This window comes from Lemur catta, chromosome 15, assembly GCF_020740605.2.
Source record: "Lemur catta isolate mLemCat1 chromosome 15, mLemCat1.pri, whole genome shotgun sequence".
Classification (NCBI taxonomy): Eukaryota; Metazoa; Chordata; class Mammalia; order Primates; family Lemuridae; genus Lemur; species Lemur catta.
Window position 1 is genome coordinate 26794627 of NC_059142.1, and position 15119 is coordinate 26809745.

At 34.6% G+C, this 15119-nt stretch overlaps 1 protein-coding gene across 2 annotated transcripts in view; it reads right to left on the bottom strand.

The window, feature by feature from the left end:
* Window positions 1–15119, bottom strand: part of BRIP1 (BRCA1 interacting helicase 1) — a 137186-nt gene that overhangs the window by 110497 nt on the left and 11570 nt on the right. Inside the window, exons 6-7 of one of the 2 annotated variants that reach the window (XM_045525599.1) lie at window positions 14222–14349; window positions 10617–10736 (exon numbers count right to left, since the gene is read on the bottom strand). In XM_045525599.1, coding sequence (XP_045381555.1) covers window positions 10617–10736; window positions 14222–14349 — 248 coding nt within the window. The remainder of the gene's footprint in view (window positions 1–10616; window positions 10737–14221; window positions 14350–15119) is intronic. The other variant, XM_045525600.1, reaches the window with a different exon arrangement.

Consider the following 15119-nt stretch of genomic DNA (forward strand, 5'->3'; position numbering starts at 1 on the left):
AAATATGTCAAAATTGACCAGTTAAAATTTAAATTTTAAAAGCCTTTACTATGATCATGACATATCAGGTGAAAAATAAAAGCTATACACCATAATTCTAATTTTGGGGAGAAAAGAATATATGCATAATATATATTAAGTAACAAAAATGGCCATAAATTCTACCAATCTTTGTATGTAAGCCCCTTCACAAGGTTACTTTGCAGCTATTCCCACCAAGATGTGAACTCTACCCCTTGAATCTGGGTTTGGTCATGTGACTTGCTTTTGGTTACTGGAACACCAGCAAGCTACATGAGCAGAGACTCAAAAGGCATTTGCATATTAGAACTTATTCTCCTGCTACTCTTGGAACCTTGGGGCCACTATATAGAGAATCCAATATTAGCCTGCTAGATGATGAGGTATACCCACCTTATGGTCTGAAACAGCTGCCAGTCAACTCCCTAAAGCAGAGCTGCCTTGCTGACTTGCAGGTGACCTGTAGCTGTCCACAGACACAAGAATGGGCCAGCTAAGATCAGCAAAAGAAATGCTCACCTAAGCCCAACATAAATTGCTGACCTCCAGAATAGTAAGCTAAATAAATGGTTTGTTACACAGAAATGGACACCTAATTATATATGTGTCTATATATAAGAATAGACATCAGGTAAAATATCAGGGGTTGATATTGAAGGGAATACTTAAGGATTAATATTAATAATTTAAATATACATTTTGGTGGTTTCCAAATTTTCTCTAATAAACAATGCTTTTGTATTCAGAAAAATAATAAATGTTATTTAAAAATATAAAATTCAGTTCAACATAAAAAAGTATTTTTCAGGTAGGCACAGTGGCTCACACCTATAATCCCAGCACTTTGAGAAGCCAAGGAAGAAGGATCACTTGAGCCCAGGTGTTGGAGACAGGCAGGGCAACATAGTGACACCCTGTCCCTACAAAAAAGTTTAAAAATTAGCTGGGTGTGGTGGTGCATGCCTGTAGTCCCAGCTATTCCAGAGGCTGAGGCAGGAATATCACTTGAGCCCATAAGTTCAAGGTTACAGTGAGCTATGATTTGGCCACTGTACTGCAGCCTGGGCAAAAGAATGAGACTCTTGTCTCTTAAAAAAAAAAAAAAAAAAAAAAAGTTTTCTCATTATTCCACTAAATATTGAAAATCTAAAAATATGACCTTTTTTTGACCTGATATATTTAAATGAACTGACAGGTTTTAAGTTCTAACAGGGAGTTTGGGGATGAAAATTACAGGTATATAGAAAGCTAAGCAAATGACAAGACCAGAAAAAATAAACCCTGGTTTGATGAAAGAACTGTAAATCAGTTTTGAATGATATTTATGGAGTTGTAATAATGTAAACACCAAATACTGGGAGGCCAAGAGGGAGAAGTAATGAGAAAGGTGGACAGGATAGTAGGAAGGCAATAGAAAGTAAAACCAAAAATTCAAGAGAAACATAGAATAAACATATTATTTTTTGAAAAATAGACAAATATCAAAATAACAAGATAAAATGATTAAAACTTATTGACTTCAAATAGTAAGAACTAGTGAAGACTGGAACCAGGGCAGGGTCTACTGCTTTTTTGTATGAAGCCAAGTGGAACTCTTTGACTCTTACTATATACACTTTGAAAAAAATAAAGATTTAAAGAGGAGAAAAAAGTCCAGGAATCGATCCAAGTACGTAGGACAACTTAGTATATGATAATAGCAAAAATTCAAAGCAGTAAAAATTATTCTTTAAGTGACACTGGAACACTGATCATCTATTTGAGAAACATAATTAGAGCCTGATATCATACATAAATTAAAATAAATCCCATTATTTAAATATAAAAGCAAAACTAAAAGAATTACGAAAATATCTTTGTAAATTTACAGAAAAGCATCTAGAAAGATTCTCAAAAGTGTTCATGTTGTTTACTTTTGAGAAGCAGAGAAAGAGATGTTATTAATATTAATATAAAAAAGAACATTTAATTTTTAATCTGTACTGGTTTATACTGTTAAACGTGAATGTGAATTACTTGTTTTTTCTTTTACTTAATTTCAAAAAAATTTAGGGGGTACAAGTGTTTCTTACATGGATGAATCATATCACACTGAAGTCAGAGCTTTTGGTGTACCCATTACCAGAATATCTATGTTGTATCCAATAGGCAGATTTTTATCCCTCACCCCCCTCCCTCAAATTACTCATAATATTTTTTTTCTTTTTCTTTTTTTTTTTTTTTTTGAGACAGAGCCTTGCTCTGTTGCCTGAGCTACAGTGCCCTGGCGTTAGGCGAGCTCACAGCAACCTCAAACTCCTGGGCTCAACCAATCCTTCTGCCTCAGCCTCCCGAGTAGCTGGGACTACAGGCATGCATCACCATGCCTGGCTAATTTTTTTTTTCTATGTATTTTTAGTTGTCCAGCTAATTTCTTCCTATTTTTTTTAGTAGAGACGGGGTCTTCGCTCTTGCTCAGGCTGGTCTCGAATTCCTGACCTTGAGCAATCCACCCGCCTCGGACTCACAGAGTGTTAGGATTACAGGCGTGAACCACTGCACCTGGCCTACTCGTAATATTTTTAAAACTTGAGTTTAAAATTTCCCTTGGTTTTCTAGTAGATAAAATACACAAAATGTTTAAGGCAACTTAATCTTTCCCCAACTGTAGAATGATTGCTTAAAAGATTTTTCTTTCTTTCTTTTTTTTTTTTTTGAGACAGGGTCTTGCCCAGTCGTCCTGGCTACAGTGCAGTGGCAGCGTCTTTGTAGCTCACTGCAACCTCAAACTTCTGGGCTCAAGCCATCCTCCTGCCTCATCCTCCCTAAGAGCTGGGACTATAGGGGCTGCCCGAACACCCAGCTAATTTTTTTCTGTTATTAGTAGAGATGGAGTCTTGCTCTCGCTCAGGCTGGTCTAGAACTCCTGAGCTCAAGCAATCCTCCCACCTTGGCCTCCCAGAGTGCTAGGATTACAGGTGTAAACCACTGCACCTGGCCAAAAAGATGATTTTTAATGCCAGACATATTGAATAATAAAACTTATTTTGTCTCACATATTAATTTTGTTTTTCCTCACCAGCTGACAAGAAAAAAAATTTCTCTCCTTTTCCCCATTTATAAGCCAGGAATCTCTATTCACTCAATTTTAGAACTAGGCTCAAATCATGGTTCCACCACTTACCTGTAGTACGACCAGGGCCAAATCACCTAATATCTTTGAGCTATAATTTTCCTACCTATAAGATGAGACTAATACCTGCTCTCTTTTATTCACAGTGCTGATGTAAAGATCAAATGAGAGAATATATAAATTATCTGGTACAAGTATATATTCCAAAAAGCTATCATTGTATCATTATCATTAACTCTTTAAGAAGTACAGGTTATTATTTTTAAGTATCTGATATACAATAAATAGCAAATATTTTGCTGCCTTGAATAAACCATATATTTCAACTAGCTGTAGTATTAGTAACAACTTGTTCCTATAGCAGCTACAGAAATCAAGTTATTTCTAATCTTTTGTTTACATTAAATGCCAACTTACCTCTTGGTCTCTAAAATCATTGTTTAGTCTTAAAAAAACAATTTTTAAACTTATATTAAGTCGTCTATATTTAACAATATTATCATACCCTCTTATACATGGATCTGAATAAAAATTGTAAGCTACAAGAAATGGTGATGAATCATGCATTTTCATAACTTTGGCGATTGTAAGAATTCATTTAGTCAATAAACATGAGTATCTATAAGGTGCAGGCTCTGTGCCAGATGCTGGTTATTAAAAAGTGGGAAAAAAAAAAACCCACATTATTCTTGCCCTTACGGACAGCCTGGCAAAGAGGCAAACAAAACAGTTAAACCTACAAATAAATATATAATCATAAACTTTGGTAAGCGCTGTAAAGAAAAAGGGAAGGCCGCTGAGATACTAAAAGAGGAGCTAATCGTGAATGAATTACCTACATGGTACTGCATATAATATGACCTGTGACAGTATAAAAAATGAACTAGCACCCAAAGGTCTTCTGGAAGAGTTTTTTCAGAGACAGAACAGTGTGGTGGTTGAGAGGACCAACTCCAAAGCCAGACTGCTAGGTTTTAAACCAGCTCCTACTCATCAACTTTATGACTGAACAACTTACTTACATACTCTGTGCCTCAATTTCCTCATTTATAATTGGGGAAATTATTAATACCTTCCCTATTGGGTTGTTGTAAGGATTGAGTTAAATTCTCTTATTTTGAAAGTTGTCAAACCCAAAGGAAAGTTAAAAGAACTTGACAATAAAGCATTAAATCACATGAACCTGTATTTATCAGGTCAATTAATATCTCTGAAGTGTTCAGAAGTGTGTCTGGCACATAGTAAGCATCATATCACCATACCTATGCAGTTATGTTAAATAGTTATTTAAAACAAAAGTAAATTAAAACTATGAGAAAATGACTTGTAAAATAGTTTTCAGAGAAAATTTGTCATTTTCTGCTGAGATCCTAGAGAACATGAAAGAAAGAGAGAGAAAACAGAAAGAAAGAGGAAAGAAAGGAGGGTAGGAAGACAGGAGGGAAGGAGGAAAGATAGGGTATTGGAGAAAGAAAAAGGAAAAAAGCAGCCAGCCTAAGGGCTCCGCAACATGAACATTTTATAAGAAAGTCAATAGCGCACTCTGCTGGACCCACGTGTCTTCTACACACTGGGCACAAGTAACGAATTAAGATATGCTGTTACATTAAATCAAATATAACTATTTTTATTAAAGTATACAGACATTGTTAGCATTTATTTAATGAATCAATAAAAAGAATGTGTAAGGATAAGACTGTGTCTATAAGAATAACTTGCCTATTGTGAGGATTTACTAACAGAATATAAACAAATCTAGACAAAATGATTATGAATGGGAGAACAATGCATTATCTAAATGTTAACATTTTCTTCTAAGAAACAATGTTTTTCTTAACTATGCTTTCACCATGTAGAGACTGATGCCTCACAAGATCTTTGACATATGAATTACTACAATAAGAAAATGAATCTAAAATGTAAGGAAAGGGAACAAGCAGTGGATAATGAAAGGTTAAGTACCATATGAGAAGGTATTGACACTATTTTCTGACTTGAAAAGAGAGAGAGAAGACTAGAGATGATAGGAAGATAAAGAGAAAACTAATTCTCCGATCCACAGGTTGGAAACTAAATTATTTTAATAAAAACTAAGAAAATTTAAAAGAAAAATTTCAAAACTATAATGTCAAGTTCAGGGGAAAACAAATCATTAAATGAAGTTATCATTTAATTTATGATGAAAATTTGTCAAAAATAGCACAACTGCAGGTTTGAAAAGTACAAAGACATTTATACCATTGTAGGGATAAGAAAACTAAACCACTAACTTATGAATCCAAATAACTTTTTTTTCTTTTCTTGAGACAAGGTCTTACTCTGTAACCCAGGCTAGAGTGCAGTGGCGCAATCATAGCTCATTGCTGCCTCGAACTGCTGGGCTCAAGCAATCTTCCTGTCTTAGCCACCCAAGTAGCTAGGACTATAGGCATGAGCCACTATACCCAACTAATTTTTTAATTTTTTGTAGAGACAGGGTATCACTGGGCTGCTCAAGCTGGTCTCAAAACTCCTGGCCTCAAGCGATCCTCCTACCTCAGCCTCCCAGAGTGCTGGGATTATCAGTGTGAGTCACCATGCCTCAATTTCTTTATCTGCAAGTTTTGGTGATAAACTAATTTCAAAAGCTGCTGTATAATATACATTAAAACTTATGAAATATATATCAAACTATTATTTTCTTCTATTTCTTTACAAAATCTACAGAAAATACTTTTGTTATTTATAGTAAGTCACTTCGCAGACTACGAAATGTGATACCAGAAACCAAAGTAAGTTCCTAAAAGGGAAAACATACTTTTCTAACAAAGATCCCATTCTTTACGTAAATTATCTCTATTCATATCCCCATTATTCTTTCTTGTATCATGCACATAGAGACGATTAATTCCCATTCCCTGAAAAACTAGATGTATTACTCAATACTAAAAATCATGAGAAATTTACCAAATTTACTAACAATTTACAACATACAAAAAGGAGAAATTTTCATATTCACTAAGACTATATACATTTTGTAATGATTATATTTCTATTGTAACTACTTATTCTATTTTTCTATTAAGAAGAAAAACATAAAATTGAAAATATAGATCATTCTCCCTAAGTAGTTGTGGATTTTTTTCCCAACCATTCAAAATTCAATAAAATATATAATATCAATAAAATATATAAAATTACTTTATACAGTCATGCTTTTCATTATAGACTACCAAAAAGAGAACAAATGTTAGAGCTCAACCATATGGTCTTTGTATTGCAAAACTGCTTTGATGTCTTGTAAATTTACTTTATGCATGTTTAATTAGTATGGTGTATATCACTTACGTCTTCTTACAAACAAAAGTTCTGTGTCACACTAGTGAAATGTTATCATTTGAGTTATTAGATTTAATTGGGAGATTTAGTTTGTTCAATAAATTTTCAAACTTACAAGAAATTGTCAGAAACCCATACTGTTAGTATTATGAGTAATAAATCACCCACTTATGAAAAATTATTCCATTTCTAAAGAAATGTAGAGTTATACCACCTAAAGCCAAGGAAGAAAACATGTAATTTACAGTTTAAAAATAAAACCAATATGAAGACATAGATATACAGCTATAGATAGGGTTACTTTACCAATGAGAAGACCATAATAAATGATCAACATATGTCAACATATTACACAACCAACAGGAGAAATCAATCAAAGCACTTGGCTTAAAATTATGGTACTGAGACAAAAGCACAGTAGCTTTGCTTATGGTCAAGTACTCCACCACCTTCCCGGCGCCCCATTCCCTGACCCCCACCCCGCTATCCATAGAAAAATTGTCTTCCATGAAAAGGGGGACGAGCGAAGCTTCATCTGCATTTACAGCTGCTCCCCATCATTCACATCACCACCTGAGCTCTGCCACCCCCCCACCCCCAGGCCCCCTACCCCCATCCATGGAAAAATTGTCTTCCATGAAACCGGTCCCTGGTGCCAAAAAGGTTGGGGACCATTGTTCTAGACTGAACAGGTTCAGCCATAAACATTCTTAACAGATACTAAAAAAATTTTTACTTAACTCTAAGCTGAGCTCTTCAAAATTTATAATATTGATCAGTATTATCAATAATAATAATATGTAATGCCTTTTAGCACCATTTAAAGAACCACATACTACCCAAAGCAATCTAGAGATTCAATGCAATCCCTACGAAAATACCAATGACATTCTTTACAGAAATAGAAAAAACAATCTTAAAAATTCACAGGAAACTGCAAAAGACCCTGAATAGTCAAAGCAATACTAAGCAAAAAGAACAAAGCTGAAGGCATCATACTACCTGACTTCAAACTATACTACAAAGTTATAGTAACCCAAACAGCATGATATTGGTATAAAAACAGACACATAGACCAACGGTCCAGAATAGAGAACCCAGAAATAAATCCACATATGTACAGCCAACTGATTTTTGACAAAGATTCTAAGAACACACATTGGGGAAAGGATATCCTCTTCAATAAATTGTGCTGGGAAAACTAAATATCCATACACAGAAGAATGAAACTTGACCCCTATCTCTCATCATATACAAAAATGAACTCAAAATGGATTAAAGACTTTAAACATAAGACCTGAAACTATACAACTACTATAAGAAAACACAGGGGAAACAATTCAGGACACTGGTCTACTTAAAGATTTTATGGGTAAAACTTCAAAAGTATAGGCAACAAAAACAAAAATACAAATGGCCAACAAGTATATATAAAAATGCTCAAAATCACTAACCCATCAGGGAAAGTAAATCAAAATCACAATGAGATATCATCTCCCCCATTAGAATGGCTTATTATCAAAAGGGCAAAAAATAACAAATGCTGGCAATGATGAAGAGAAAAGAGAACATTTATACACTGTTGGTGCGAATGAAAATTAGTACAGAAATTATGGAAACAGTATGGAGGATTCTCAAAATAGAACTACCATACAATCCAGCAATCCCACTACTGGGTATTTATCCAAAGGAAAAGAAATCGGTATATAGAAGAAATACCCGTACCCCATGTTTATTGCAGCACTATTCACAATAGCCAAGATATGAAATCAATCTGAATGTCCACCAGTAGAGAAACAGATAAAGAAAATGTGGAATACCATTCAGCCAAAGAAAAGAAGGAAATCCTGTCATTTGAGGCAACATGGATGGACCTGGAGGACGTTATGTTAAGTAAATAAGTCAGGCACAGGCAGATTATTACCACATGTTCCCACTCATATGTGGAAGCTAAAATAAAATTAGCCCATAGAGGTAGAGTAGAATTGTGGTTATTAGAGGTTGGGAAAGGGAGAGGGCAGTGGAGGATAGGGAGAGGTTGGTGAACAAATACAAAATTAGAGCTGTATAGGAGGATTAAGTTCTAGTGTTCTATTGCACTGCAGGGTAAATATGGTTAACAATAATTTATCACATATTTTCAAAAGGCTAGAAGAGAGAATTTTGAGTGTTCACAATGCAAAGACAAATGTCTTTTCTGATTTGATCATTATACCCTGTATACATACATCGAAATCACTCAGCATCCCATAAATATGTACAATTATTATGTGCCAACCACAAATAAAAGGAAAAAAAATAAAGAACTACAAATATGTAATATTATTAATATTATATATTATCTTTTATCAGCAACAATTAAAGAACTACAAATATGTATCTATTCACTGCTGCTGCTGCTACTTATAGTATCACTTACCACTTAAACTCTAAGATATGCCAGGTCTAAGTATTTCATAGGTATTAACTTGTTTAATCCTCACAACAGCCCTATGAGATAGGTACTGTTATTAACACCATTTAACAAATAGGGAAACTTAAGTACCAAGAGTTTAAAAACTTAATCAAGTTTACACAGGTAATAAAGAGCAGAGCTGTGATTAAAATCCAGGCAGTTTCAAGATATGGAAACAACCCAAGTGTCCCTCAATGGATGGAAGAAGGAAGATTGGTATATACATAAAAGCGGTTTATACACAAAAAGGAGTAACAGCCTTAAAAAAGGAGATTTTGCCATTTGCAACAATATGGATGAAAGGATGAAACTGGAGGACATCAGGCTAAGTGAAATAAACCAGATGCAGAAAGAAAAATACCGCATGGTATCACTTACATGTGGAATCTAAAAAAGTCAGATACTGGAAGCAGAAAAGAGAAGAGTGGTTACCAGAGGCAGGGAGGTAGGGAATATGAGGCGATGTTGGTTAAAGGGGAAAAAGTTGCAGTTATGTAGGATGAATCAAGTCAAGAAATCTAATGAATAGCATGATACCTATAGTCAATAATACTGTATTGTACTCTGGAAATTTGCTAAGAGGGTAGATTTCAGGTGTTATCATTACACACACACACACAAAAAAAAATGGTAACTATGTGAGGAGATGGATATGTTAATTAGCTTGACTGTAATAATAATTTCACTATGTATATGTACATTAAAACATCATGTTGTACACTTAAAATATATATACTTTTTATTTTAAAAAAAAAAAATCAACCAGTGTGGGTCCAAAGTCCATTCTCTTAACCAATAAAAACAAAAAAATTCTTTAAAAAATCTATCTTAAACAATCACAGCTTATTCTATACTTGATTTCTTTATCCTTGAGCTCCTATATATTAATATTTCTTTCCTTATCTTCATGCTGGAACCCTGTTTATATAGCTCCAGGATTTCAGAGAGGCATTTTAGAGACAATGTATAATAAAGTGACTATAGCACTTACCAAAACATCAGACTGCCTAGGCAGAATTTAGCTCTACTATTTACTAGCTTTGTGATCTCAGGTTAAGTTAGTTACTTCTGAGAGTTTCCTTATCTGTAATATGGGACTAGCAATGGTACCTGCCTCATAGTCATTGTAAGAATTCAGTAAGATTCTACGAACAAATATTTACTGGTAGCGGGGAGTGCTGGCTCCTGTAATCCCAACACTTTGGGTGGCCAAGGTGGGAGGATCATTTGAGCCCAGGAGTTCAAGACCAGCCTGGGCAACACAACCAGATCACATCTCTAAAATCAAAAATAAAAATAATAAATAAAAACCAAACAAACAAAAAACCAACCCACAAAGCTAATTAATTAATTAAAAAAAAAAATCTGTAGAGCTCCCTGGACTAATCCTTGAGAATGGCTACCCTAAGGATACTGAAAGAATTCTGGGAACTGGAGTTCACAAACTCTAGAATGTAGAACAGAAAAAAGAACTTTCAGATCTCTCTGTAGTCCAATTCTCTCATTTTATAAATGAGAAATTGAGACACAAAGAGGATAGGGTTTATCATCTCACACATTAGTTAGCAGAGATGTGACAGCATTTAGGACTTCTGAGTCTTCTACTGTTCTTTGTATTATATTAAATATTATCCTCCTCTTTTATCAAAAATGGATTTAGAAAATTCCACATCTTCCTTCTTTACACTAAACAATAGCATAAATACATACATTTTGTGGAGAAAAGGAGTTTATCTTTCCTGATGGAGAGTTGAGTTTCACAGTCTTTCCAGAAGCAACTTTTGCATCCAAATGATGTCCTTCCTTTTCAAAACAATGACGTTTTCTAATCTGTAAACACAGAACAAATGAAGTTTAATGTAAACTAAAAGTTTGACAGGCTAGTTGTTCTCCAACATCAAAACAGTTCTACACATTTTTTTCTGCATCCAAAAACAAAAAAAGACTACTTCTAAGTGGCAATTATCAAATCATTTTTAAAAAACATAAACAGGGCCAGGTGTGGTGGCTAATGCCTGTAATCCCAGCACTTTGGGAGGCTGAGACAAGAGGATTTCTTAAGGCCAAGAGTTCAAGACCAGGCTGAGAAACATGGCAAGACCCTGTCTCTACAAAAAAGTTAAAAAAAAAAAATTAATCAGGTGTGATGGTACACCTGTAGTCCCAACTATTCAGGAGGCTGAGGTGGGAGCATTACGTAAGCCCAGAAGTTCAAAGTTATAATAAGCCTGGGTGACAGAGTGAGACTCTTGTCTCCAAAAAACAAACAAACAAAAAAAAACCCACACTAATAGGCACCTCATTACAAATTACAACACTTAAATGAAATAGAATATAGTAACAATTCATGAATCCTAACCAAAATAACTTTAATCAATGACATATCAAAATTATAGTATTGCAAAATGATCTTCCCATATAATAGTCCCACTATATGGACATCAAGTATAATACTATAGCAAAATCCAGTCATTAATTGGAAAACAAATCAAAATTTAACCATAATTCTACATTGAAAATAACTCAGTAAAATTTTTTTTTTTTTTTTTTTTTTCAGCTCATCATGGGGGTACATAAGTTCAGGTCATATACATTGTCCCTGTCCCGTCCATCCCCCCGAGAACTCAGTAAAATTTTAAAATGTAAATAGTCATGATTGCCTACATGATAGGATAAACTATTTGCTTACTATTATTACTATTACTTACTAGATATTTGATAAACGAAGTTGCCTTTGATTAAATTTCTTTTATAAATACCACTAAGTTTTCTTTCCAAACTATATCCATGCTTTTTCCCACTTGCCAAAGACCTATTTACTAAATTTATAAAGTTGGGGGGAAAAGCACTTCTACTGATAATCTCATTCCTACCAAAAATGAAACAAGAACCATGAAGTCAGGGAATAAATATTTTATGCTGAGCCCACCTCATGACATGCAACTCTATGTACATACTGTGGGGGTGGGGGGGAGGGGTGGAAGCTCTATGGATTCACTCTTCATTTGGAATAAACTAGTTCATTCTGTGTCTGAAACCAAAGTTTAATTATAGAAATTAATAAAGATTGCAAGTGGAACAAACTACATAAGGACACAAACAACCTGAGTATACACAATAAAAAGTACCCAGTTACTTACAAATAACATCCTAATTAATAATCATCTTTTTTATCTCTAACCAAATCTATTAAAATCCCAGCCTCCCTACCTCACTGTCATGAATTTTGAGAAAACATTGTGTTTATCCATGAAAAGTACATCTCATTTAAAATTTCTGATAATTCTAGTCTTTTAGTAATTTTTAGAAATGTACATACTTTACCAGGTTATTAACTATGAAATGTCCGATTTCATTAAGTACTAAGTTTGATAGTTGGTATCACTGACATTTCACTTTGACACTTCTTGTTTTATTTTTATTGTGAAGGTACATCCTCAGTCTTTCAAATACATGGTTTGGCTTGTGATTATCTTTCAAATTTTTTTTTAGAGCAATTTTTGTAAAAACATGGATAAGTCAAAAATTTGTGCTATTTTCAAATATGAGTTCCCTCGTGGAACCAATGCAGCATAGACAGCTCAAAGTATGAACGAAGTGTTTGGGAAGGATGTGGCTAACACACAGTACATGGATGGTTTGAGAAGTTCCATTCTGGGGATTTTAATCTTGAAAATGGGCCACATGGGTGACCTGAGACCAAGGTGGATAATGATGAGCTGAAAGCTGTAATAGAAGCAAATCCATCTCAACTACACGTGAATTAGCAGCAAGGTTTGACATTACTATTCCAACAATATTAGACCATTTGAAACAAATTGGCAAGGTAAAGAAGCTGGATAGATGGGTTCCCCATGAATTAAACGAGTCTCAGAAATTATCTCAAAGCTTGCCTTTCTTTGTTATCACAACATAAAGGGGAACCATTTGTACATCATATTGTTACATGTGATGAAAAATGGATTATTTTTGACAATCGCAAGCGTTCAGCACAATGGTTGGATCAAGATGTAGTGCTGAAACACAGTCCAAAACTGAATATTCATCCAAAAAAGGTAATAGTGTCTGGTGGTCCAGCCCTGTTATTATCCACTACAGCTTCATGAAACCTGGTCAATCAATTACAGCAGATATCCACTGCAACCAACTGGATGAAATGAGGAGGATGCTTCCCATTAAGCAGCCAAGATTGGTCAATAGAGACAGGGCAATCCTCTTGTAAGACAACATTCGACCACATGTCGCACAAACAATGCTACTCAAACTATAGAAGCTGGACTTGGAAACCCTCTGCCATCCACCATATTCACCAGACCTTGCACCAACTGACTACTACTTCTTCCAGGCTTTGGACTTCTACTTGCAAGGAAAAATACTCAATTCTCAACATGCTGTGGAAAATGCCTTTCGCAATTTCATCGCCACTCTCTCTCCAGGCTTCTTCGCTGCTGGTGTAAAAAAGCCACCGTTTTAAGATGGCAAAACTGTGTCAATAGTTTAGGTGCATACTTTCATTAACTGTACTGTTTCTTGTTTAAGATGTAATAAGCCACACTTTTCATTCAAAATTGGACATTTCATATTTAATGACCTAGTATCACGTATTGATCTTAAAAACCCAATAAATAAGAATAAATCAGGCCAGGTGCAGTTAGCACTTTGGGAGGCCAAGGCTGAAGGTTCGCTTCAGGCTAGTTCAAGACCACCCCGGGCAAGAGCTGGACCCCATCCCCACAAAAAACAGAAAAATTAGCCAGGCATGGTGGCACATGCCTGTAGTCCCAGGTACTTGGGAAGCTGAGGCAGAAGGATCACTTGAACCCAAGGGTTTGAGGTTGTAGTGAGCTATGATAACCCCACTGCACTCTATCCTGGGTGACACAGTGAGACCCTATCTCAAAAGAAAAAACGAAAAGAATAAGCCTTATTGTTATACTAAAATATTCATAACATGAATTTTCACATCAAAAGTTTTGGCCAAAAGAAAATGCCATTATTAGATTAAAAACAATGGAGGAGTTAAAAAGTACAAAGTAGTTATATCACCAAGATATGCCTTAAGTAAATATTTTACTGTCAAATTTCTCATATATAAGAAAGCACTATGCAGTTTCACTGTGAATAATCCACTGTAATCACGAACTCTTCTATAACAAATATCTGTACAAAATGAAATTACAACACAAATTACCATTTGGTTTACACCTGTGTCATGACCAACTAATCTCCACAAGTGTACTGAAAACTTGATTGATACTTGAGTACCATGTTCAGCTATACTAACTGGATCATTTTACTGCCAATAAATTGTTTACCTGCTGGGTAGTTTCTAAGGGTCGAATTCTTTTCTTCTCTACTTGAAAATCATCATTTTCATCTTTGTATATGGATGCCTGTTTCTTGGCAGATAACTTGGCAGCCAGAGTGGTTTTTTCAGGGGAGTCTTACATAAGAAGTAATAAAAAATTAGCACAAATAACTTACACTTTGGCAATTTTTCTAGAACAAAATTGGAACCAAGATGTAAGACATTTCTAAAAATTTCATCCCCACAGTTTAAAACATAAAATGCTAAACATGTTTAAAAAGCAATTATTTTCAATATGAGTGTTGGAGACAAAAAAAAAGAAAAAGAAAAAAGCAGTTCTTTACCACTCAGTTTACTTTATCAAAGACATAACAAACATTTTGAGAAACATGCTTTCAACAGGAAAAGCCCAATTTTGATTTTTCAATAGCTTTATGTATTTGTAGACTACTCCCAATAACACGGTTTAAGAAATATAACTTTTAGATTCTCAAGAGATTTTATTTCATTTCTATAAAAATCTTTCTTTACAATATCTCAATGTTCCTTTCCTACTTCTCCACATTCTTTAGACTAAAAATATTGGTTATAGAATCAAGCTCATGTAATGTCTTTTAATTCCACAATCCTGAAAGCTCATTCTCAATATCATCAACAATCTCATAATCACCAAATAACATTAATTATCCCAATTTCACCAATGTGAACACTAGGTTTTAAAGAAGTAACTTGCCCAATATCCTACAGCTGGCAAGCGACAGAGCTTAGATGTGACTGAATTCTGCTGTCTGACGCCAAAGTCCATAAAAATAACCTCTGGGCATGCAGCCAAACATAATACTCTGTCTTCCTGGAACACAGCAAACACATCTCCTTCTTCCTTAATGTCTAACACTGTTCTTAAC